The sequence below is a fragment of the Boleophthalmus pectinirostris genome, unplaced genomic scaffold (genome assembly GCF_026225935.1).
Source record: "Boleophthalmus pectinirostris isolate CB_2022bp ecotype Guang Dong unplaced genomic scaffold, ASM2622593v1 HiC_scaffold_8, whole genome shotgun sequence".
NCBI classification, from domain to species: Eukaryota; Metazoa; Chordata; class Actinopteri; order Gobiiformes; family Gobiidae; genus Boleophthalmus; species Boleophthalmus pectinirostris.
In genome coordinates this window covers 9,601,361-9,629,092 of record NW_026571515.1, presented here as the reverse complement: position 1 = coordinate 9,629,092, position 27,732 = coordinate 9,601,361, and the positions used below count along the sequence as shown (strand labels likewise).

The following is a 27,732-nucleotide window of genomic DNA, read 5'->3' as shown; positions in this document are numbered from 1 at the left end:
TTATTTTGAGTATTTATACCAGTGTTTCCCAAAGTTTTTTTCTGGGGATCCATATTTTAAAAGTCACAAACCTTTGCAACCCAAGTTAATAGACATTATTCATAAATCACAAAATAAAAGTGGATTTGACCATTATTGAACATTAATGAGGATATTTTATTGTTGTCTGAGTGATCGTGTCTCTCTGAACAATTAGTATTACTCAAGTTTTAAACAATGAAAAACAGTCATTGAAGCAGCAAAAAAAGGATCCATAAGTCGCCTATTTGGACATTAAATGTAGCTCATTTCTTTTTCTTTTCAACATTCAATTGAACCAGCAAAATTGGAACAAAATAGTCAACATTTCTAATGAGATATGTGGGCCGGACTGTGTTTTTGTAGCGTGTTCCAGTCCGGTTTGCAGGAGGAGACGCAGCAGCAGATCAGACGCAGCGTTCAGTCTGTTTCTGTGCTTTGTTTTCATCTTTGTGAGCACAGATGTGTCATGTGTCAGAACTGTAAACTGCAGAGCTACATGCAGATTGTGACAAGGCGACCCAAAAAAAAAATCTCTTGCGATTCACCGAAGGGTCACGGTCCTAGTCTTTGGGAAACAATGATCTACTGGACTAACAGTAAAAGGAGCTGTTAACTTGAAAACTAATGCTTCGTGACATCACAAGGTGGAAAAGAGCATTTTGAGCTTCAGAAAATAAAGGTGGATTTGAACCATTATTGAACATTAATGAGGATATTTTATTGTTGACTGAGTGATCGTGTCTCTCTGAACAATTACTCAAGTTTTAAACAATGAAAAATAGTAATAAAAGTATTCATAAGTGTCCTGAAGTCCTCTGACCTTTGCTGATTTGTCATTCTTCATTCTTTTTGGACAACCAAGCTGCATTTCTCAACTTTAGCTGCAGGAACACTCAGGGCAGACAGGACTCGCTGACTCACTCGCTCTTTCATGTGTCAGAACTGTATACTGCAGACGTACATGCAGATTTTGACAAAGTGACACAGAAAAAATCTCTTGTGACCCACTTAGTTATTATTTTATTATTATACATTGTGTCCATTGTAAACTGTAATATCGATCTAAAACGGCTTAATAATAGAAAAAGGTTCAGCTGATGTTAAAGGCCCTATATTACACAAAATTAACTCTTGTGAGCTTTAAGTCATGTTATAATGTTGTTAATTCGTCAAAAACAGACCTGGAGTTGCGTTTTGTTTCGTTCACACATGTTTGAGTAACTCTGTCTACATCTCCAAAGCTCAAAATGCTCTGTTCCACCTTGTGATGTCATGATGAAGCAGTAGTTTTCAAGTTAACAGCTGCATTTTAGCTTTTGTTCAGCTGAGAAAATAAATGGGCAATTCCAGCGCTGAAACTAACCAAATGATTCTAGTGAAAGTGTGTTGAGTTTAAAACCACAGTGGCACACTTTCTGTATCACCACCTGACATTTCAAGTGTTTTCTGTTTGAGAAAAGACCTCAGCTTAAATATGCAGGGTTTGTGTGTTAATTAAACATGTATGAATGAAACAAAACACAACTCCAGGTCTGTTTGTGATGAGGAAAAAACATTATAACATAGATTAGAAAATAGTGTAATATGGACCCTTTAAAAGCAGAGGCGTCAAACTCAAATTCACAGAGGGACAAAATTAAAAACTGGGACTAAATCGTGGGCCAAACTAAATATTTACAGAAAGATTTCAACAACATCTGCATGTTTTCTTTTCTTTCAAGATATGTAATGATAAAACTTTTCTTATTAAAATTAATGTTTAATAATTAAGAATATAACAATATCCAAATCTCTCTGCATGGTATTTTCATGATATACATCTCATGGTACGATATTTATTGCGATATTAAAAGTAGCATATTAACAAAACTGTTAATGTGCTACTTTTTCCTCTTAAAATGCTTTGACAAAACTTAATCCAAAGAACTAAGACTTAAAAGTGATTAGAACTGTTATTTTTTCTTGTTGTCTGCACTAAAATGGAGCAAAGGATCATGGTCTATGTCAGTGGTGTCAAACATACGGCCCGGGGGCTGGATCCAGCCCTCCAAGATCTTTAATCTGGCCCTTGGCTTATTTTCTATTAAAATATTTTAATTTAATTATATTTTCTATAAAATATTGGTAATTTTCTGTGGTGTTTATCACAGCAGTGTCTCCAGTGTCTCTGTACGTGGCCCCTCCCACCAGAGCAGCACAAATGAAGACTTGTCTCTTTCCAAACGCTTTTAAAGGACGATTGTTTTGACTGTTGACCCTGACACCCTCATCAGAAAAATGTCAAAAATAAGAAAAGTGGAGCCGAGTGCAGGATTTTCCATGAAAAATTGACTTATTCCTATTTGCATACAAGTTCATGTTAACCCTCTCCAGGCAGGCGTTGCAGATTTGTAACAGCTAAATTCCAAGTACCTACTTACTCCACATCCATATTATATGAGCTTTTTTTACTCAGGAGCCTTTTCTCCCATCCATGCTGATAAACGTGGACGATGCAGACTGTGTAAGAATGGCTACGTGCAAACGGCCTGCCAGAAGTGCAAAATACTTTTTTTTTTTTTTTTTTTACAAAGGATAAAAAAGTCTGAATTGTATATTACTACCCCATATTATAATTTTCCCCAAATATCAGATTTTTCCTGATACTAAAAATGTATTTGAGCCTGAGAGGGTTAAAACATTGTGTTGAAATTTTTTTCAATTTTTCTTAAGTGTCGCAAAGATGTATTTCATATTTTAAGTACAAAAAGTCTTGTTCCATTCGTAGCAATAATGACATTATTGCTGAAACCCTTGTTAATTATCCTTGGTACATCAGAAGTATTTAATAATCTGCCTAAAATCAGACCAAAAGCAGTTCATTTCCTATTGTCTTATTAACGCAAAGAAACTACTCTTAATGTCATGTCAAGCTCTAAAATGTGGCTGCGAGACCTTGTAAACATTTTACATCTAGAGAGAATACGATACTTGTTAAAGGATAAACTGCAGTCATTTAAGAAAGTGTGGCAACCTCTTATTGATTTTTTTAGAATCTGTAACTATGTGAGTAACATCTCCAAACAAATCCACAGATATGTTGTTATGTTTGTTCTCAGTGTTGTGAGATTTATTTTTATTTTAACTTTTATATCCCAAAAAGTACTGAGCGCTGTTGATCCTGTACAATTTGAGTTGTGCTCTGTTTTTGGCTCAATAAAAATGTTATGACTAAACAGTGAATCCAGAACAAGCATAAGATAAAATAATAACAGAATTTTAAATAAATAATGTCTCTATTGCCTGTATCTGTAGCCGGCGGGCCTGAGTCTGACACATTTGCTTTAAAGAAACAGCATTAAGTCCAATTTAAACCTCGTACTTATTGTAAACACTTTTTGTTGTATTTTCATTTTTGATCACTGATGAAAATATTCTATAAATACGTGATCAATTCCTTTCAGTCATTCCCTTTGACTGTCACTGAAATTGGGTCGAAGTCAGTGGGTGTGTGGAAAGGGCGGAGACGCCTAGCGAAGATCTGACGTACTTCTTCTCAGCCCTCTTTGGGTGACGCTGTTTCCTGGTGCTTCCTGTTTTCACTCACCACTTTTGTGAAATCTTCACATGGGTGACAGCTCCTCAGCAGCCTCACAACTGAACCGTGACTCGAGCGACTATGGAGACTTTTGGATGCTAATTTATGAGAAGAAGAAGAAGAAGAAGAAGACCAGGATGAGAAGCTGAGTTTGAGCTGCTGCTGTTTGAGATGAGACAGTCCATCATGAGTTTGGTAAGTTTGTGTTTTGGAGCGGTGTTTGTACCATGTGGAGATGAAAAAAACACATACATATTAAATTAAACGTGCTCTCCGTAAAGATGTTATTGCTTTATCTTGAATGTTCCACAGTATGGCATTAAACATATCTATCTAAAAGCATTATAAAGGTAAGTTAAAATGACTTACGGAAAGGAACAAATGAATTTTTCTTATTTCAAGCAGTGTTCGATTTTGATTCTTACTTTAAGCACAAAGAGTTGTTGTTTTTCTTATCTTAAGTGAAGCAAAGATGTATTTTCATGTTTAATAAAATGACTTAAATTAAGAATATTTGACTTTATTTGAGGTAAATTATCTGCCAATGGACTAAATGTGTCTTTCTTAATTCGAGCAATTCGTTTAATTTTGTTTTTAAGTGCAAAGAGTTGTTGTTTTTCTTATTTTAAGTGAATGTATTTTAAGTACAAAAAGTCTTGTTCCACTGGTAGATCGTTTTACTCATCAAGTGAAATTTACTCAAATCAAGATAAAACTTTCTTAATTCAAGTCGTCTTAACTTGACTAGATTTTAGTTTTTTTAGTGAAAGTGACAAAAAAAGTGAAAAGTGACAAAAAGTGATTTACCAAGATTTTTTGTACTTAAAATAGGGAAATACGTCTTTGTTACACTTAAGAAAAGAAAAACAACAACAACTCTTTGCACTTAAAAACAAAATTAAATGCTCCGTGAATTAAGAAAAACACATTTAGTCCATTGGTAGACAATATGGTAGATAACATTTACTCAAATCATGAGTAAATGAGTCACTTTCTTAAATTAAGTTGTCTGATCTTGGATATATTTTAGTTTTTTCAGTGTACAAGTTATCTATGCTTTATACATTATCTACCAATTGACTAAATGTGCTTTTCTTAATTCACACAGCGTTTAATTTAGTTTTTAAGTGCAAAGAGTTGTTGTTTTTCTTATTTTAAGTGTAACAAAGATGTATTTTCATATTTTAAGTACAAAAAGTCTTGTTCCACTGGCAGATAATTTTATTTGTCAAGTGAAATTTACTCAAATCGTGATAAAACTTTCTTCATTCAAGTCATCTGAACTTGACTAGATTTTAGTTTTTACTCATAATTTAAGTTAAATGACTTAAATTATGAGAAAAATTATCTCCAATGAATGAATCAAATGTGTTTTTCTTAATTCAAGCAGCATTTAATTTAGTTTTTAAGTGCAAAGAGTTGTTGTTTTTCTTATTTTAAGTGTAGCAAAGATGTATTTTCATATTTTAAGTACAAAAAGTCTTGTTCCATTGGTTGATAATTTTACTTGTCAAGTGAAATTTACTCAAATCGTGATAAAACTTTCTTCATTCAAGTCATCTAAACTTGGCTAGATTTTCATTTTTTCAGTGTACATGTAAAAGCTGCACTGCGTAACTTTTCTTGAAGAGGGTACGCTACCGTCTTCATAAAGATGTTGTTGTTTTGTCTAGAAGGTTCCACAGTATGGCATTAAACATCTTTATAAAAGCAAGATCTATAGGTAAGTTAAAATGACTTAAATTATGAGTAAAATTATCTATAATGGACTAAACGTGTTTTTCTTCATTAAAGAAGCGTTTAATTTTGTTTTTAAGTGCGAAGAGTTGTTGTTTTTCTTTTCTTAAGTGTAACAAAGATGTATTTTCATATTTTAAGTAACAAAAGTAAGTACAAAAAGTCTTGTTTCGTTGGTAGAAGTGAAATTTACTCAAATCATGATGCAACTTTCTTCATTCATGCATGGCTAGATTTCAGGGTTTTTTTTTAGTGTACATATTAAAGATGCACTGCGTAATTTTCCTGGTGTTGAGTAAGCTGCCGACTTTTCTCCCTAAATATTTTATTGCTTTATACGGTATGAAATATATCTGTCTTCATGGTGACAAACAGTTGATGTCAGCAGGCCAGGCATGTGGGCAGATCTGTGGAGAGGTGACCTATTAGGAAATATACGTTTAATGCCATACTGCGGAACATTCCAGGCACAGAACGGTTCATGGAGGGAAGCAAGTGGCATACCCAAGAAATTAGAAGTTAGAAGTGCTTTGATTTAGATCTTGTCTAGTTTTTAAATGAAAAAATAAATAAAATAAAATTTGGTCAAAAATGTTCATAAGTAGCGTTATAGTTTTTTGTACATAATTTTACTTCAATAACAATTTCTCATCATCTTAGAGAAATTTTATTGATCCATAAGGGAACATAATTGCTCATACATTAGGAACTTAACAATATCCAAATCTCTCGGTGCGATATTTTCACGATACGCATCTCACGGTACGATATTTATTGCGATATTTTGGAGAGATGGGACACTTTTTCGCTTTTAAAATACCTTGACAAGAATTTGGTGTGAATTATTTCCGTCATAATCCCAAGAATTCAACTAAAAAACATGTTTCTTCATGTTGTCTGCGCTGAATTGAATCATGGGATATGTAGTTATCTATGTTTATTTGCTTTTACTACTATAAAACAATATATTTAAGCAAAGAAACTTATATTTCGATATATTGTGACGCCCCACGATATTATTGTGAGACTTTTGACGATACGATATCAAGATATTTCGGTCACACATCAACAACAACATAACAAAGTGTAAAAAATATAAAAAATGGTAACAAAACTTCTAAATAAGTAGAATAGGACATAAGACATAATTATATAAAAGTATGTACAGTAAGTAAAAAACAAATATCGCAATATAAACACAGAATATCACAGTTGTTTGTAATCTGATCAATCTGTAATCCATCATAAAATAACACAGATATTAGAGCAAAAATATGAAGTACTAGAATATGAAGTACAAACTTTTAATATTGTCAGTGCAATGTAGTACCCCAGTTAAAGTTTACTTTGATAACTACAAGGCCACAATAAGAGATTTTGAAGTCCGATATGATTCTGAAGTAAAAGTAAAAGATAAACAGAAATAGAAGACCCAAGAAGAGATTTAAAAACCACAAAAACTATTCTAAATGTGTCATATTGTTAAACAAACACGAGGTGCAATAAATAAACAGCAAAATTAAACACTTTTGTAGTTAGTTTGCATCTGAAATGAGTCATCGAAATGATTAATGCAACCCTTTACGTCTTTGTATCTCATAATACGACTGAAAACTAACCAAACATTTCCTAAGCTGCAGAAAGAAAATGAACACACGACAGTGAGGACTGACTGATTGTGGTTAAGATATTATAGACCTGTGTAGATTTGTAGTTTGTAATTGTGTTTCTCATCAAATTTATCTAATGTTTGTAAAGAGACACTGTGATGTATTTAACTGTATAGTGATGGTTTAAAGGTGCACTGTGTAACTTTTCTCTGTTTGACACCTTCTTGTTTCTACGGAGATGTCATTGCTCTGCTCAGAATGTTCCACAGTGTGACTTTAAACAATTTTGCTTGATATTTATTTAATTACAGGTGGTTTTAAAGCTTAAAAATACCAAGGAAAACAAAACATTCTGACTGTGAGTGGGGTCGCCTCTCCACAGATCTGACCTGTAACTTGAACTACTGATGAACTACTTCAACTACTACTACAAGAACTACTACTACAAGAACCACTACTACAACTACTACTTCGACTACTACTACGGAAACTGCTACAGATACTACTATGACTGCTACTATGAATACTATTGACTACATATACTACTACAACTACTACTTCGACGAATACTACTACAACTACTACTCTGAATACTATGAATACTATTGACTAGTACATATACTACTATGAATACTACTACAACTACAAGTTTGATGAATACTACTACAACTACAACTTTGACAAATACTACTTAAGTACAACTACTACTATGAATACTATGAATACTTTTGACTAGTACATATACTACGAATACTACTACAACTACTACTTCGACGAATACTACTACAACTACTACTGTGAATACTATGAATACTATTGACTATTAGTGGGGTCACCTCTCCACAGATCTGACCTGTAACTTAAACTACTGATGAACTACTACTACTACTACTACAACTACTACTACAAATTGTACTACAATCACAACTATTGCAACTACTAATATGAATACTATAAATACTATTGACTGCTACGTATACTACTACAACTACTACTAAGAATACTATGAATTCTGTGAATGTACTACTACTGTAACTACTACTTCAACTACCTTTACAAATTCTACTACAAATACTCCTATGAATACTACTACTACCACAACTACTATGACTACTAATATGAATACTATGAATACTATTGACTACTATGTATACTACTACAACTACTACAACTACTGCAACTACTACTATGAATACTATGAATACTTTGAATACTTTGAATACTATTGACTACTACGTATACTACTACTTCGACTACTACTACGAATACTACTACGAATACTACTACTACTACGAATACTACTATGGATACTACTATGACTACTACTGTGAATACTATGAATGAACAACTACAACTACTATTTCGACTACTATTACAAATACTACTATGAATACTACTACCACAACTATTACAACTACTACTATGAATACTATGAATACTATTGACTACTACGTATACTACTATGAATACTACTACAACTGCTACTTTGATGAATACTACTACAACTTCTACTACTACCAAAACTATTACAACTACTACTACGAATACTGGGAATACTATTGACTATTACGTATACTACTACGGGTACTACTACAACTACTACTTCGACGAATACTACTACAACTACTACTATGAATACTATAAATTCTATGAATGAACTACTACTTCAACTACTGCTACAAATTCTACTACAAATACTCCTATGAATACTACTACTACCACGACTACTATGTCTACTAATATGAATACTATTGACTACTATGTATACTACTACAACTACTACAACTACTACTACAAATACTATTATGAGTACTATGAATACTTTGAATACAATTGACTACTATGTATACTACTATTTCAACTACTACTACGAATACTACTACAAATACTACTACGAATACTACTACTACAAATACTACTATGAATACAATGAATGAACAACTACTATTTCGACTACTACTACAAATACTACTACATCTATTACCACAAATACTAGTATGAATGAACAACTACTATTTTGACTACTACTACGAATACTACTATGAATACTACTACAAATACTAGTATGAATGAACAACTACTATTTTGACTACTACTACAAATACTACTACAACTATTACTACAAATACTAGTATGAATGAACAACTACTATTTTGACTACTACTACGAATACTACTATGAATACTACTACAAATACTAGTATGAATGAACAACTACTATTTTGACTACTACTGCAAATACTACTATGAATACTACTACCACAACTATTACAACTACTACTGTGAATACTATGAATACTATTGACTGTGAGCGGGGTCGCCTGTCCGCAGATCTGGGCTGTAACTTGGTCTGGTTTGGTCTCCGTGAAGATAGAAAGGTTTAATGCCATACTGTGAAACATTCCTGACAAAGCTTAACATCTCCATGGAGACGCAGTACACTTTGGACTAAATGACTTCGCAAAACGATGACAAACTATAAAAAATATCACGTAGATGGAAATATTCTAAATTAGGAGTATGATTAAATTTCCTTTTTTGAACACTGAATATTTTAAACTATTTTTTCTGTCTTTTTGTTAAATGTAAATGTTTTGAACGTCTGTATAGAATAAAGTATATAGAGAGAGATACTGTATGTTCTGTTTTCTTAAAGGTGCACTATGTAACTTTTTGGTTGGGGGCTTGTTTCTATGGAGATGTCATTGCTCTGCCTAAAATCTTCCACAATATGACATTAAACAGCTCTACGTCATATTTATTCAATTGTAGGTGCCCAAAAACACCTTAAAAAAAAACTGGCATTCTGAGTTTGAGCGGGGTCGCCTCTCCACAGATCCGACCTGTAACTTGGCCTGGTTTGGTCTCCGTGAAGATAGAAAGGTTTAATGCCATACTGTGAAATATTCCCGACAAAGCCAGAGCTGGGACCAAGTCGTTGTTTTGCAAGTCTCAAGTAAGTCTCAAGTCTTTGACCTCAAGTCCAAGTCGAGTCTCGAGTCACTGGCCCATAAGTCCAAGTCAAGTCCAAGTCATCTGCTTTGAGCTTCAAGTCATTTCAAGTCTTTAAACCAAAGTACCAAATATAGTTTAGATTTTTGCAATTTCTATGAATTTTAAAGTAAATTGTCCTAAAAAAAATCATAGTATATTTATATATGAGTATTTATAGATTATATAAGAGTTGTAGAAATGTTATTTTTTCCTTTTTAAATGTCTTCACAAGATCTTAGTGTCAATCATTATGGTCAGAATAGAAAGAATTCAGATTTTAAAGTGCTTCTCAAGTCTTCTCAAGTCACAGGCCTCTTCAAGTCTGAGTCAAGTCCCAAGTCATTGACCTTCAAGTCCAAGTCGAGTCCCAAGTCTTAGTCCATTTTATCAAGTCAAGTCTCAAGTCCTAAAAAAAAAGCATTTAACGGACCCTCCACCAGAAAAGTTACACAGTGCACCTTTAAATATTAAAACGTTCAAAGTAAAGTAACTCTAACCCCAAAAATATACAGTTCTAGCTTTCATATATTGAACAATAAGTAGATATAGTAATTATGGTGACAGGCCTAGTAGCACCTTTATGTGTGGGAGCTCTAAACAATCAGAGAAGACTTTAAAGAGTATGTGAAAGTATAAACAACTGGGTCAGTTACCACACCAAACTAAGTTACAGGTCAGATCTGCGGAGAGGCGAATTTTTCTTCCAGGTGAATTGGCCTAAATTACCTTGCATCAATTAAAAATGAACTTTTTACTGCAAGTTTTTTTTTGAAAATCTACCTTGATAAAGCAAGTATTTAATATTTAGTGTGTGGTTTTGAGAATTTTAGCATGAATTAAGTCTGATGGCTCATTCTAATGTGTTAAACATGCACATATTTTAATTATTCACTGTACTGAGCACCAGTCTACGGCCCTCGATCAGCCCTCTGCTTCATCTGTGTTTAGATATGTGGCCCTTGATGAAAAAAGCTTGGACACCCTTGTTCTAGTATATTTTGAGCTATAAAACCAGCTGTAATTCAATAAAAGGAAGGTAGAGCTGTTTAAAGGGACAGTCTGGAATTTTGGACACATGACCTCATGTCCTTGTGAGCCAGAGTGTTGGAGACGTGTGGAGACACTTTTTAAAATATTCCATCCAGTCCTTGTATTTGCAGAGGTCACTGGTGCTAGACTAGTGCATGTCAATGGCCATAGTTATCCTGCCACTAAAAACACTCTTACCCACTCCACAAAACACCTGAAGTAAATCTATTATTACACCAGACTGTCCATGTAAATTGTTATGTCGATAGAATAATTTTAGAAGTAAAACCAACCTTGCATTTGAAGTTTTTATGTCTGAGCAGCAGCAGTGAGTTGTACTTCCTGATAGAAAGCTTGGCAGCGGCGGACTGATTTATGAGAAAATAGTCCCTCAACACAGACATTCACGTCGACAGTCTGGTGTAATAATAGATTTGCTTCAGGCATTTTGTGGAGTGCGGTAAGAGTGTTTTTAGTGGCAGGATAACTATGACCATTGACATGCACTAGTCTAACACCAGTGACCTCTGCAAATACAAGGACTGGATGGAATATTTAAAAAAGTGTCTCCACACGTCTGTCCCTTTAAAGTCATACTGTGGAACATTCCAGGCAGAGCAATGGCATATTCATAGAAACAAGCAAGTGACAGACTAACCAACCAAAACGTTACAACATTGGGACTGGATTAAGAATAAATAAAAATAATCATAAAAACTGAGCTAAACCCGGGGTTAGAAGAAAGTGTGAACCCAGCTTTAATCTACAGTAATATTAAATTGTTATCTTTCTGATTTTATTTTCTACCAGGTTTGTGCTCTGATTCTCCTCTTCATCTCAAAATCTTTGGTGGTAGCACAACCAGAGAAGTGCCAACAAAACCCCTGCCCTCCTGGTAAGGCAAAGCATAAATATCACTACACATTTCACAATTATAACCAATGTAAATTAATAAACATATTAAATGTCCTATATTACACAAAACTAACTCCTCTGAACTTTTAAGCCATGTTGTAATGTTGTTATCTCATCAAAAACAGACCTGGATTTGTGTTTTTTTGTTTTATTTACACATGTTTGCCTTTATTATTAGTCTGTTTACATCTCCAAAGCTCAAAATGCTCTGTTGCACCTTGTGATGTCATGAATTGGTAGTTTTCCAAGTTAACTTTTTGCTTTTGTTCAGTAGAAAATCACAATTCCAAGGCTGAAATTAGTCCAAATGATTCTAGTGAATGTATATTAAGTTTAAAAACAAAATAGAGCACTTCCTGTATTACCACATGACATCACAAGGTGGAACAGAGTGTTTTGTGTTTAAGAAAAAAACCCAGGCTAAACATGCGGGGTTTCTGTGTTAATTAAATATGTGTGAATGAAACAAAACACAACTCCAGGTACGTTTGTGATGAGGAAACAACATTAAAACATAAATTAGATAATAGTGTAATATGGGCCCTTTAATATCATTGTAGGTTATTACAGAAAGAAGTGTGGCCCTGATAATAGCTGGAATTTATGTCAAAAATGTAAGGATGGATACTACATGGACACAGAAAACACTGCAAGAACTTGTATCCAGTGTACGAAATGTGGTGGTAAGTATATTATTCCCAAAGTTTTTTTTTGTTTTTTAACTTAATTCTTCTTTTTTCTTTGCACCATTTCTCCTCGTGTCCTGCATTTCTATTATTTATTTTTAGTTGTATTTTACTTTTTAATCTCTGAATAAATCACAGAATTTATTTGATGGTGTAACTTTTCAGTTTCGGGGTCCATCACCTGCTTGTTTCTATGGATACGTCATTGCTGTGTTTAGAATGTTCCACAGTATGACATTAAACAGATCTACCTTACATTTATTCATTTATTACAGGTGGTTTTATTGGTCAGAAAGACCCAGAAAAATAGGCATTCTGACTGTGAGTGGGGTCGAATCTCCACAGATCAGACCTCTAACTTGGTCTGCTTTGGTCTCCATGACAACAGAAAGGTTTAATGCCATACTGTAAAACATTATGGACAAAGCAATAACATGTCCATGAAGAAAAGCATGTTGCATTTGCATGAGAAAAGCAAGTAGCACTGTTTTAGTAATTTAGTATTTTGATATTTTTGACCACATTTGCCATTATAATAAACTCAATCATCATCATCGTTTTGGTGATTTACTTTACTTAAGTTTACGCCATATGAATCTATTCTTCTTACCCTTAAACAAATTAAGTTATTAATCAAATTGGCCAAATTGGACAAAAATTGTGCAAAAGAAGAAACAGATCCACGTTGCAGTTCTTTGGAGCTCTTACATTTTTATTTATTTATTGGGGTTAAGCCCTTCTTAAGACATGAACAAATACACCACTTTAAAACAGAGTGAACACCTGTTTGTATTAGGGTTGGGTTCATTAAGAAGTTGCCGATACGATACATACCTCGATACACAGGCCACGATACGATACATATCTTGATACAGTGATCTTACGATTTGATACGATATATTTCACATCGATTTGATACGGTTCAATAAAAAAATGTGTCTAAATCATGGCTGTGACACTAAAAGTCTTTGTTAAACCACTTCTTGTGTAAAGTTCATATGAAACACAAACATTTTAATCATCAAAACAGTGAAAATGTGGATTGTGTTGCATAAACAAGTTTCCTTCCTCTAAACATGCAACAAAACTGTAGCGATGTAACAAAATAATTTAACAAAATATACCAAAAGATACTCTTGGTGATATATCGATACAACAGCCCATGATATTGACACTGTATCATCACATTAAATGATACGATATATCGATATGTTTATATTTTTGCATACCCCTAGTTTGTACTATAGAATTCATTCAACAATTGTAATCTTTTTTTTTAACATTGGGACTGATCATATGGTGGGTCAGGAGACTAGACCTGGGCCTGTATATAAAACAGGTGTGAGACTAAACTTTTCCTCTTTGAAGAAGGGCTGCCTAAAATGTCACATTGTGGTGGCAAAAGGAGAAAATCAATTTGTTTATTTGGTGGAATACGTTTCTCAGCTCATTCAAGCTGCTTCTTCAGTTCTGGTCAAAATGCTGGTGGATACTAGCCTGATTCGTTCATTCTTCTACGAAGTGAAACCGGCATTAGGATTCGTTTGCTCGACGATAGGTGGGTACATTTTTTATTTAACCAATCGCTGCTATTTGGTTGTGACGTATGTAATGCGCCACTAACGGGGCTAACGGAGCTTTTCCCAAATCCCGTAGAAAGAAGGGCAATAACGTCTTTCCCCTTGATAAAATTCACCAAACATTCTCTTTGTTCTGGCTTTAAATCCTCGATCTCGGGAATCGTTGACAACACAGAATATATGACTCTTCGTTGATTGGCTTGCACTTCTGGGGTTTTTGCAAACCGTCTAGTGTACTCCAATTCCTGACCTAGATGCTGGAGAGAAATGAAAATTGAGCGGAGGCACTAAGTGGCACCAGCCTGACCAGGTGGACACTGCCTTGAGCCAACCATCACATTGTGGTGTCATTAAAATAAAAATTTGGGGGCTCCAAAGTGCACATCTGTTTCTTTTTTGCATAACTTTAAACATTTCCATCTAGCATTTATTCATTACAGGTGTTTGTGTTGCTCAAAAATGCAATAATTTCTTCTGTGAACAGGGGTGACTCTCCATAGATCTGAATTGTAATGTAGCGTAGTTGCTTGTCTCCCTCTATAATCTATACTGTGGAACATTCCAGACAAAGCAGTCATATTTCCACTCAACTAGAAATGTTACACAGTGCACCTTTAAATGCAGACTCATAATTTCAGCAGATTGACCACATATTGTGCCATGTTCTTTCTGCTCAGTCAATACGGTGATGAAGAAACAATGCACTTCTGTTTCTGATCGGCAATGTGTCTCGAAAGGAAGTGACAGGAATCTTGGTTGCTCGTCCTGTTTGAGTATGTACTGTTATGTTTTATTTCAAATTAGCGATGTAACAATAACCGAAATATCGTGATATCGTATTGTCAAAAGTCTCACAATATATCGGATTACAAGTCTGTTTGCTTAAATTCATTGTTATGGTGCAGCAATAGTTAAAGAAAGCAGAGAAATACATAGACCATAATGCTTTGCTCTGTTTAAATGCAGACTACATGAAGAAATATCTGCTAATAATAAGAATAATGATAGTTTTTTGGATGTTAGTTCTTTGGATAATGACAGAACCAAAGTCTTTTGAATGCATTTAAAAAGAAAACGTAGCATATTGTTCACAAAATATCACCATAAATATCGTACCCTGAGATGCATATTGTGAAAATATCATCGATAAATTTGGATATCGTTACATCCCTATTTCAAATTACCCAAAATATATAAATTGTGATTTTAATAAAAAAGTAATGACTGTTTTTTGTGTACGTGGCAGCCACAAGGAAAAAGCATACCGAACCCCAGAGGTAAGACATATTTATGTTTTTAAATCTGATGAAATGATAAAAATGAAATAAGTACTTTACTTATTTTATTAGTCAATTCATAGCATCCTTTACTGGCTCATACCATTTTGTAAAGTAAATTTGGGTATTTATGTACTTATCTTTTATTGGACTAAATTAACGGTGCCTTTTACTTGTGTTCATGTTCTGTGGTTTCTGTTTTTAATATGCTTAAATTTGTCAGATTGAATGTTTGTGTGTGAATTATTATTATTATTATTATTATTATTATTATTATTTATTTTTTTTTATCAAAGTTGTATTTTGTTTTTCAGGGTAGTGGAGTGTAACCCACTGTGCATACTGTTAACTACACATGATACCACTGCAGTTACTACTAATACTACTACTACTACTATTTCTGCTACTACAAGAGGAGCTTCAAATGTCACAACAAAATATATCTGTAAGTCCACTCTCATATGTATTGTGTCTTCAGAGATTGGTTATTTCATTTGGGTTGCCAGTTCCTTCAACTAAAATAAGCCCCAAAGAACTCTTTGGGAAGATGTGATGACAACCTCCGGCGGTAGTAAGTCTGACAAATCTAGGAAAAATAAAAAAATCAACAACAACAACAACAACAACTCAACAATTACAACTGTTTTCATCATTTCCCCGCTGACACACGACTCCGACTCCTCTCTTCTCGTTGCGTGGGAACATACAAATTGTCATCGCATGTTTCCAAACGTCTTCCTTGTTTGTGACGTAAGCGTGAATAGAGCCTTTCACGAATCAGTGCTAGTGCGGCCTTTGCAGCTCAGTGAGTGTATTCTGGAGGTTCTGAGCTTTCACATGTCCATATACCTCGAATGAGATAAAGCTGTACAGTATGTGTTGTCTGTTGTACAGTTGTAGGGAGTATTATCTGTTACATAAGATAATTGTTGTACAGTTGTAGGGAGGATTACCTGTTAAATAAGTGTGAGTTGTTATACAGTTGTAGGGAGTATTATCTGTTACATAAGGGTGAGTTGTTGTACAGTTGTAGGGAGTATTATCTATGACAAAAGGATGATTTGTTATACAGATGTAGGGAGTATTATCTGTCCCATAAGGGTGAGTTGTTGTACAGTTGTAGGGAGTATTATCTATGACAAAATGATGATTTGTTATACAGATGTAGGGAGTATTATCTGTTACATAAGGGTGAGTTGTTGTACAGTTGTAGGGAGTATTATCTATGACAAAAGGATGATTTGTTATACAGATGTATTGAGTATTATCTGTTACATAAGGGTGAGTTGTTGTGCAGTTGTAGGGAGTATTACCTGTTACATAAAGGTGAATTCCTGTACACTTGTAGGGAGTATTATCTACTACATAACGGTGAGTTGGTGTACAATTGTTGGGAGTATTATCTGTAACATAAAGGTGAATTCTTGTACAGTTGTAGGGAGTATTACCTGTTACATAAGGGTGAGCTAGTGTACAGTTGTAGGGAGTATTATCTGTTACATAAGGTTTGTTACAGTTGTAGGGAGTATTATCTGTTACATAAGGGTGAGTTGTTGTACAGTTGTAGGGAGTATTATCTGTTACATAAGGGTGAGTTGTTGTACAGTTGTAGGGAGTATTGTTACATAAGGTGAGTTGTTGTACAGTTGTAGGGAGTATTATCTGTTACATAATGAGTTGTTGTACAGTTGTAGGGAGTATTATCTGTTACATAAGGGTGAGTTGTTGTACAGTTGTAGGGAGTATTATCTGTTACATAAGGGTGAGTTGTTGTACAGTTGTAGGGAGTATTATCTGTTACATAAGGGTGAGTTGTTGTACAGTTGTAGGGAGTATTATCTGTTACATAAGGTGAGTTGTTGTACAGTTGTAGGGAGTATTATCTGTTACATAAAGGTGAGTTGTTGTACAGTTGTAGGGAGTATTATCTGTTACATAAAGGGTGAGTTGTTGTACACAGTTGTAGGGAGTATTATCTGTTACATAAGGGTGAGTTGTTGTACAGTTGTAGGGAGTATTATCTGTTACATAAGGGTGAGTTGTTGTACAGTTGTAGGGAGTATTATCTGTTACATAAGGGTGAGTTGTTGTACAGTTGTAGGGAGTATTATCTGTTACATAAAGGTGAGTTGTTGTACAGTTGTAGGGAGTATTATCTGTTTGTACATAAGGGTGAGTTGTTGTACAGTTGTAGGGAGTATTATCTGTTACATAAGGGTGAGTTGTTGTACAGTTGTAGGGAGTATTATCTGTTACATAAAGGGTGAGTTGTTGTACAGTTGTAGGGAGTATTATCTGTTACATAAGGGTGAGTTGTTGTACAGTTGTAGGGAGTATTATCTGTTACATAAGGGTGAGTTGTTGTACACAGTTGTAGGGAGTATTATCTGTTACATAAGGTGAGTTGTTGTACAGTTGTAGGGAGTATTATCTGTTACATAAGGGTGAGTTGTTGTACAGTTGTAGGGAGTATTATCTGTTACATAAGGGTGAGTTGTTGTACAGTTGTAGGGAGTATTATCTGTTACATAAGGGTGAGTTGTTGTACAGTTGTAGGGAGTATTATCTCTTTCATAAGGGGTGAGTTGTTGTACAGTTGTAGGGAGTATTATCTGTGACATAAGGGTGAGTTGTTGTACAGTTGTAGGGAGTATTATATCTGTGACATAAGGGTGAGTTGTTGTACAGTTGTAGGGAGTATTATCTGTTACATGAAGTTGAGTTGTTGTACAGTTGTAGGGAGTATTATCTGTTACATGAGGTTGAGTGGTTGTACAGTTGTAGGGAGTATTATCTGTTACATAAGGTGAGTTGTTGTACAGTTGTAGGGAGTATTATCTGTTACATAAGGGTGAGTTGTTGTACAGTTGTAGGGAGTATTATCTGTTACATAAGGGTGAGTTGTTGTACAGTTGTAGGGAGTATTATCTGTTACATAAGGGTGAGTTGTTGTACAGTTGTAGGGAGTATTATCTGTTACATAAGGGTGAGTTGTTGTACAGTTGTAGGGAGTATTATCTGTTACATAAGGTGAGTTGTTGTACAGTTGTAGGGAGTATTATCTGTTACATAAGGGTGAGTTGTTGTACAGTTGTAGGGAGTATTATCTGTTACATAAGGGTGAGTTGTTGTACAGTTGTAGGGAGTATTATCTGTTACATAAGGGTGAGTTGTTGTACAGTTGTAGGGAGTATTATCTGTTACATAAGGGTGAGTTGTTGTACAGTTGTAGGGAGTATTATCTGTTACATAAGGTGAGTTGTTGTACAGTTGTAGGGAGTATTATCTGTTACATAAGGGTGAGTTGTTGTACAGTTGTAGGGAGTATTATCTGTTACATAAGGGTGAGTTGTTGTACAGTTGTAGGGAGTATTATCTGTTACATAAAGGTGAGTTGTTGTACAGTTGTAGGGAGTATTATCTGTTACATAAGGGTGAGTTGTTGTACAGTTGTAGGGAGTATTATCTGTTACATCACTGTGTAACAGGGTCCACCATTTGCTTGTCTCTGTGATGACGCTATTGCCTATGGCTTTGTCTGGAATATTCCACAGTACACCATTAAACGTATCCATCTGACATTCATCAAATTAAAGTTAAAAATACCTCGAAATACATGCTTTCGTACTGTGAGTGGGGGTTGCCTCTCCATAGATCTGGCCTGTGACTAAACAAGTAGTGATGATGATGTTAAATCTCTGTCAGTCCCTGCAGGTGTGGGCCCTCTGGTGTGGGTGCTGGTGTTTGTGGTTCTGCTGATTCTCGTGTTCTGCGTCAGTGTCCTGTTATTGACAAACCTGTACAAATACGTGCACGTCTACTGCCCCTGCTGGAGAGTCAAGGAACACGCCGAGGCCCCTCTGCAAGCAGACAGAGGTAAAGGACACACCTGAAATCATAGAATCTGTAAAGACGTGTATAAAGAAGTGGATAAAGAAGTGTATAAAGTGTTCAGCTCGAGTCAAATGAAGCTCACGAGGCTTGCAGTTATAAGGAAAAGGAGTTTGTTTACGTACAAAATAGTGAAATAAAAACACAGAATCATCTAGAGTGGGTTAATATGAACATTTTAAGACCGAAATGACGAGCCTCACTGTTACAGAAATAGGGGTGACAATATCCAATATAAAGTCAATTAGAGCCAGAGTTGATGGAGCCAGAAATGTCTTTGTTCATGCTTTATTAAGGCTGATTAAAATGTAGTTATTGCAAAAATGTTTTCGTCAAAATAAACACGGTTTTCTATTATCACTTTTACTGTACTGCTACATTCTTCACTTTCACACATGCAAAGTCAAAAGATTTAACAGCTTGAAATGATTAGATAAAACGTAACATATGTTCAAATGTTGCATATCAGCTGTGTCTTTCTGTAAAACTGCAAAGACTTTCATGAAACAGGAAGCTGACTTATTATCTTTTCTCTGAACAGAGCCAGGCTGCCTTCAAAGCCCGACCACACTGGTGCGTACTCTGGCCTTTCCTGATAACTATCTTTAAGTTTGCATCGCTTCTGCGAGTGCTTCATTCCACCCCTAAAATGTCACCAAAAGTTCATTTCAGACCCATGAATGTTCTCACATGTAAACTTTTTGTAGGTTCAGGATTTTACCATCTATGAGGAAATTCCCATGTTCGATGCCATGAGCCCTGTCCCCCCGAGAAATCCTGCCAATGGCGCCCCCCAGCTGTCAGAAGAGGAACACAGAGGTAACGCACATAAAGACAAAAGAGTTTATAATTACCTTTATCAGAAATCATACTGAAGTAAGAGTACCACTACTTCAAGGGATGTTTGTTCTTATCTATCGGCTGGATGTAACAAAACTTCAATTTTCAGCTTGTTCTGCTGTTGTGACGCTTCGACCAGTCAGATAGTCGACATGACATTCTGTGTTTTCCGAAAGCTTTCAGTGAGAGCCGTCTCAGACTGATAAAAACAATATAGATCTAAATTCACAGTGATTAAAATAAATCTGCCATGAGCCCGGTTATTTATCTTATGCCAAAACCATATGTGATATATACAATAATATCATGAGAAAACTAGATTTATTTCTTTGTTTTATGTGGAGCTTTTATTGTCTGGGCTGCCTGATAATTATACTGCTACAGAAGCTCCTGTGCACATCAGTGTTTGCACTATCTAGAGTCAAATATATTCACATTTTCCTTATTTGGGTTAGTTCTCATTTGAAACTGTATTAAAACAAAAACATTATAGTCTTGTTTTAGATCAGCTATACACCTGTTTTCATCCTGGTGTTACTCTGAAAGCCAAATATTAGAAGGTTAAAGATCAGTGGTGGTGAGTTTGCCCAGTCCCACATGGGCACTATGCTGGATAGATTTTCCCACTGTGGGGACTAGAACACTGATTTCAGAAGAAAGAAAATAATGAATCATATTTGAATGGGCATTTTTTTACCAATTAAATCTGCGCACATTTGCTGTTGAAGAGCCAGGTCTAAACAAACAATCTGTATGAGGCAGTATTTTCTCACTCTACCTCAGAAACATGTTTGCATAAGTTTCAGTTCTGTGGCTGTTGTGGGGAGGTAGGACCTGAAAACAGTGGCTTCTACAGATCAGACAGAGCTGCTCCTGAGTCTGAGTACCGCCTCACTCAAAGATTTATATCTATTTTCCATAATATAATGAATTCATGTGACTCAAAATGTAGATGTCTTTTAATTTGCTTGAGTAATTTAAAGAAAGCAATAATGATGATGTTTGCAAATTCTTGGATGTAACTAGAGGCATTGGTACACTGAAAAAAAAAGGTAGCTGGATTTGCGTTAAAAAGTTATGGAAAGCGGTTGCATGCAATAAAATTATGTTTATGCTTTGAAACTTATTCCGATCCCCTCTACACATATTTTTCTCAGAACATGAATGTCACTTTTTCATGTTGTTGAAATTTGATCAAATCATGCTGAATATGCATATTTATCTTATGGTACCTTATCGTGAAATGTATAAGTATGTATAATTTTATTTAATTGATCTAATTCTGTAAAAGAATACAAAAACAGTCTTTAGTTTTCCACAGTTCTGTATTGCCTTAACAGAATCAAACACACAGAGCACAAGTACAGAGACACACAGTTTGGAGCTGGACAGTGTGAAGATTTATTCCAGTGAAGACGCTCTGGTCTCTGCCTGTGGACACAGGAATAACACATGATCACATTCTGATGATCTACTCTCTTGTACATGTTTAAATACATTTAAAGTACCTATAATGGACCAGAACAGAATCACGAGAACATTAGAACTGTATCTGCAGAAACAAAACTCACCGTGTGCTGCTTTTCTTCCTCTAAACGCAGTAACAGGGAGGGCATCTGGTATAAAGTCTCCTAGTGCCACATCACCCTGTAGAAACACGATAACTGTTTCAATAGTTCAGTATCTGTACTTTTACTTAAGTAACAAAATTGAGTACTTTTTCCACCACTGCCTACAGGGAAATATATTGTGTCCATATATTGTGTCCATGATAATTCTGTGATTAATATAATATCATCCATGAAATAAAAAAGCTTTTCAGAAAACTAAACTAAAAAACTTAAATTAAAATAAAACAAAAACTATGAAATCTTCTAAACAGAGATATATATTAACATTCACTTTTTGGACAAATTTAAATTACTTACAGACAAATTTTTGCATATTTTACCTCTGATTTTCTGTCTTCAGCTGATGTTTATTTCATCAAGTTCCACACTTTAACAGTTCAAAATCCTTGCTCTGCTTCAGATGTTCCACAGTGTGACATTAAACAGATCTACAGTACTGCACATGTATTCAATTACAGGTGGTTTTAAAATACCTAGAAAAACAGGCATTCTGACTCTACCTCTTATTTTTAGCCTTATTTCCATTTAACTGGGGCTTGTTTCCTTTTTTAGACGTTGGCTGGGTTTTAGCTGGTAACTCTACACATATATTTGACCCACAGAAACAGTAATATTTGAATGAGGTCAGAGAGGCAGTCCTGTGCGTAGAGCACATATATTCCACTTTACTTTCTGTCTCTGAAAACCCCTGTGGTTTGAACAGAGCAGGAGAACTGGCCACCTTCTGCAAAGGTAACCTTTATCTGACTTTTAGATATACTGTATGTGTAGATGGTTTGGAGATATCATCAAAACAAAAGGTCCCCTCTGCCTCGCTCTCCTGGTTCTGAACCTCAGCACCTGATGAACTGCACCAGGTTTCTTGACATTTACAGTGTGCACGTTAACATTCCTGGTTGTGCAGAAGATATTGATCTTTCTGAGCAGAGGAGCCGTTTCCTCGTTTTGTGGGTTTTGGTCTCTTCCTCTCACTTGCTTAAGTGCACTGGTAAATACCCTTTAAGTGAATGAATGTGAAAGTGAATTGTGGCCTGCTCCGCCAACTGTCAAGTTGCTGCCTGCTATGGCTCCTAGAGCTACGGCTACAGAGAACTTTAATGAGCCTCAATATAAAAGTCTTGTATTGTTGATTACAAGTTCTCATTTAGACCTGCTTTTAATTTTTATAAAGTCTTGGATTTGATGAAGCAAAAATACAACAAAGCCCAAAAAGCTAAAGTAAGGCTTTCTAAATAGAACAATATAATGAGGGAAAAAACTCCAGCTCCAGTTTGCAATTTTACACGCACAACCTGGAATAGACACTGGTTACCATAGCGACAATGTGAGACCGTTGTTAATGTGTGTGTGTATATATATATATTTATTTATTTTTTTAAATATATATATATATTTTTTTTTTCTTGCAGTAATTTGATTTACATCATCCGACGTGTTTTTCTGCCCTCTGGTGGCCATTTTCCATGTCTACAATCCCTAATCAAATATTGATTGTTTTTGCTCAAATGAATGATCATAGTTATATAAGATTTTGGTGCCGCTGTAATTCGGCGGCCCCGGGCTCCAGCGCTTAACGCTGAGCTCATGGGGATGGACCGGACGCGGTCCTGCCCCGCTTGTCATTAGGACAGGCCTGGGCTGTGATGAGTGACACCGGTCCGGTGCTTTGACTTTTCTTCATCCACGTATCTATTTTATTTTATTTTTTTGCGTATTTGTTGTGAAAACTCGCCGCTGGCAGCTTGGAATTCTCAGGTGAGACTTGAGGAGTTTGCGTGTACCCTCCAGTGTCTGAGTGCGTTACTGTGGGTTCTCCGAAAAAAACACACAAATCAGGCCTAACCTCGGTAAAAGCTGGAGGACTTTGAACTTACAAATGCAGTGTAACAGAGCGTGGCCAGAGCAGCCTGTGGTGTTTTCTCTCAATATTCCAAATCGCTGTGGTGAAGGTGAAGGCCTTTTGCAGCTGCGCGTTTCCTCAGCAGTCATTTTAAAAAGTCACCACAAGGGGCGCTGCTCCACAAGAGTTTATTTGGCTGCACACGTGCATAGCCAAGCCTTAGGCCCTATGGTTAAAGGGACATGTAGTTTGAGCTCTACTGTTTTAAAGGTTACCTTCTTTCAGACTTATTTAGATGATAGGCCAAGTTGAAATGTTTAGCTGCTCCCTCATTCATACTATAGGCCATGTGGGTGAAGTGCCTTGCCTAATGACACAGTGACGGATATTGCCACTGGTGTCCCACTGTGGCACCTGGTATTCTCAGCAGGCTCCCATTTAAGTACTAGCCAGGTCCAGCCCTGCTTAGCTTCTGAGATCTGATGAGAACAGGCTTGGACAAGGATGTTTGGCCACATCATTATAACCGTATTTAAACTATATTTTGACTCTTGTGTTCTTGTCTGATTCTTAGCTCTCCTAGACCAGACCCAGCGGGAGCCCTTCCCTGCCATCGTCATGTACGCTGTGATAAAAGAGGTGCCTCTGCGTCGCTGGAAGGAGCTCATGCGTCTGCTGTCGGTGGCAGATCAGCAGCTGGAGCGGGTGGAGCTGGACGTGGGCTTGAGCTCTATGGAGAAACAGTACCAGCAGCTCAGGCTCTGGAGTCAGAAGCCAGGAGCTAAAATGGATGATATTTACTCAGCACTTCACTACATGGAGCTGATGCGATGTGCACAGATGATCAGGGAAAGTCTTGACCAGATACAGCAAAGACCAGAAGGGGACGCTGTATAAAACAAACTAAAGATTACAGCCCTGTTATATTTGGTGCAGAACATTTTAGAATTTTCTTTTTTAACCTCAAACCCCAACTAGTATAACTTCTCCAAACAGAAGTCATGAAGATTATGATATGAACTCACTCACAGCATCTTAGGATCAGATAATAATTTGCCGCCAAGCAGGTTTGAAAGGACTCCGTAGTTGTAGTACTGCAGTCTTATGATACTGTAGTACTGTAATCTTTTGATACTGTTGTACTGTAGGCCTTGAGTTCTAAACACGAACATGTTATTTATTTATTTTAGTAATTTCTGTGACTCATGACTTGACTCTGAACACAAACTTTGGCTACATTTAGATGTCCAATGAAAATCTGAATCATCAGATCCCAATAATTCAGTCAGAATTTTGGTGTGTTTACGTGCACAAAAGAAATCTGATAAAAATCCATTTCAAAATGTTGTATTTGATAGACAATGACAATGAACTGTAAATATTTCTTTCTACTTTTATAATTTTCTCTTTATTTTTTATTTGTCTCTTTATTGCATAATTTTACTTGTCAAACCTGCTCAGGTGTGGACAGTCAGATGTTTGATGTGGATATAAACAGAGACACTGGGACTAGGTTCAGAGCAGAGAATTTGGACTGGAGCTTGTAAACTCTCAACCTGGATCTGTACAGGCAAGTGCAGAGGGGGAGATATAGGGGGCGCTATAGCAGGGGTATTCTTGCCCTACAAGTTCCCTTTTCTATCTTTTTTTAATTTATGCCTCCACAACCTGACAGATTTTCTCTGCACAACCATGTCTCTGACTCTTTAGACTGTTTTGTTGCAAGCAGGACTAAACCAGAACTGAACCAGGACTGAAAAAGGACTAAACCAGGACTAAAACAGATTTAAACCATGTGTAAAACAGGACTAAACCAGAACTGAACCAGGAGTGAGTGTCGGGACTCGGTCTCTATCTCTTTCTCGAGCCCAAGATTAGTCCTGGTTTATTTATTTTATGCTGAACTGCAGCCAAATATGCACTTTTTTTTTTTTTAAATCCTATGCACATGCAGATTTCTGAAAGTTTCGTTTTCAGCCGCTGCTGCTGTCAAACTATGGGTCTACATGCGGCTTGAAGAGAAAAAGTGAGAAAAAGAGAAAACACGGCTCCCAATAAGAAGCAGGCTCCCGTTGTTCGCTTCAAAGAGTCGGCTCTAAGAGCTGCTTCTATCGCGACCGACCCATAACTCCTAGCTAGTAAACTATCGCTATTAGCCTTTAGCCGTAAAAACGTGCGCACCGCGGTAATTAATTATATGCATAAATGTGGATCATTCACACGTCTATTCACAGCTCATTTACATATCAATGCTGGTCCAGTAACAAATATACGGCCAATATAGTCACTTTACAATAGGCCAATAGAAAACAGCCTGTTTATGTGCCGTAGCTACAGCAGCTAATCGCTAATAACAAATAACCAAAACTAGCTTCAAAGTCGATGTATTTCCAACAATCAACACTCACACAGGCTCCTCCTCACATCACAAGTCTGAACTAATAAAAGTCCTTTTAATCCAGACTCAAACTGATTGTCTGTAAAAAGAAAATAATCTCAGTGTTGCGCACCGCTGCGGGTGTAAACAAGAACACGTGAGTGAAGTGAAGTGACTCTGTGGTGTGTTCAGGGACAGTACGGACACACACAGACAAATTACACCGGAGATAAATACTGATGCGGAGCCACATATTAGGACATTTATCTGTCTGTAAATTGGATTAAATGAACATAATGTAGAGAGTCTAAGCTTTATAACAAGGTATAACATGCCCACGTGAAATATCGGCCGATATGTCTCCAGTTGCCCACATCGGCCGATATATCGGCCGGGCTCTAGTAGAGGTATTGGAAGTGTTAATAGTGATTCCTGTAGTAAGTATCAAGTTTTTGTGTGGTGCAGCATTGCTGTTGTTCTTTTGTTCTGACTACTTCTACTGGAGTGTTAGCAGTCAGAGCTGTACCTACACTGCAGATTGTGTGGTTGTGTTGTAGGCTGCGGGTGACTCAAACAGAGTATTGTGGGTTTAGTGGTGGTGACCTGTATCCACCATCGTACATAAATCAGAGGAGAATTCCCCTGTAGAGATACAGTAGGCCAGATGTATTTTCACATCTACATCCTCTTATGAGAAAGTATCTGTTAAATATTGATGTGTGCTGTTTGTGGATGTGTTTTTCATTAAAGGTGCATTTGTAACTTTTCTGGTGGAGGGACTGTTACCTACTTGTTTCTATGGAAATGTCATTGCTCTGCCTGGAATGCTCCACAGTGAAGGAAGTTCAGCCACCACAGCCTATTCCACCAGACTATTTCCTGGTGCTGATGTAGTATCTCATTTTGAGAGTTTAAACTGTTGGTCTGATTCTGCATCGACTTCTAAGAATTTATTTTCTAACACGATGTATCATATGAGTGACTGTTATTTTTTGTCCAAAATAAATTTGTATTATTTTGTTAAGAAAGTTGTTGTGTAGGATGTTTGTATGTTTTGACTAAATCAGTAGTCTTAATTCACAAAATTATCACTAATCAATTGCCTACTGTTTTGCACATTTGTCATGCGTAAAATTAGTTAATTTATTCTTCACCAAAATGAGTCTTCTTTTGGTAATCACTATTTTTGCTCCGTGCTCATTAGCCTTGATGATGATGAATGTATTCTTAATGTACCTTACCTAAAATGAACAACATTTGTTTCATTTGTACTATTAGTATGGTAGTATGGTAGAACATGGGCATTAGATAAAGTAAAAATACAAAAAAAAAAAAAAAAGCTAGAGTTAAAAGTCCAGCTCCAGTTTGCATGAGTTCAGGTTTGAGTAGAATTTTACACGCACAACGTGGCTCCTGGAAAAGACACTGGTTACCATGGCAACGATCTCGGACCTTTTTAAAAAAAAAAAAAAGAAAATTTTTATTTTTTTTTCTTTCTTGCTGTAACTTGATTCACATCATCCAACGAGTTTTTCTGCCCTCTGGTGGCCATTTTCCATGCCTACAATCCCTGATATTGACTGCCCCCCTGGGCTGTGATGAGTGAGACTGGTCCAGGGGGCCAGGGGTTTGTGTGTTGGAGCCTGTGTGATCTGATTGTGTTTCTCTGTCACTCTAAAAAATACGCACAAACACTTACAAGGTGGGGGACTTTGGTTTAAAAGATTC

The 27,732-nt window shown here is 36.0% G+C and overlaps 1 protein-coding gene across 2 annotated transcripts; it reads left to right on the top strand.

Moving 5' to 3' along the window:
• The first annotated feature begins 3,615 nt into the window (after positions 1–3,615).
• On the top strand, positions 3,616–27,032 carry si:ch211-112c15.8 (tumor necrosis factor receptor superfamily member 1A). 2 transcript variants are annotated; one of them, XM_055165685.1, is made up of 10 exons: positions 3,616–3,793; positions 11,778–11,862; positions 12,443–12,565; positions 14,826–14,921; positions 15,395–15,425; positions 15,740–15,870; positions 19,140–19,301; positions 19,858–19,889; positions 20,024–20,135; positions 24,202–27,032. In XM_055165685.1, the coding sequence occupies exons 1-10, from the start codon at positions 3,770–3,772 to the stop codon at positions 24,522–24,524; spliced, it is 1,119 nt and encodes a 372-aa protein (XP_055021660.1). In that variant the 5' UTR covers positions 3,616–3,769; the 3' UTR covers positions 24,525–27,032. The 2 variants fall into 2 exon arrangements, with proteins under 2 accessions (XP_055021660.1, XP_020781488.1); XM_020925829.2 differs by having other exon boundaries at positions 19,131–19,301.
• The last annotated feature ends 700 nt before the right edge of the window (positions 27,033–27,732 follow it).

Coding starts and splice junctions, on each gene's coding strand:
- si:ch211-112c15.8 (XM_020925829.2), top strand. CDS start 3,770: ATGAGACAGTCCATCATGAGTTTG. Junction 14,922..15,394: donor TGGTTGCTCGTCCTGTTTGA/GTATGTACTGTT, acceptor TGTACGTGGCAG/CCACAAGGAAAAAGCATACC. Junction 19,890..20,023: donor TTCAAAGCCCGACCACACTG/GTGCGTACTCTG, acceptor AACTTTTTGTAG/GTTCAGGATTTTACCATCTA.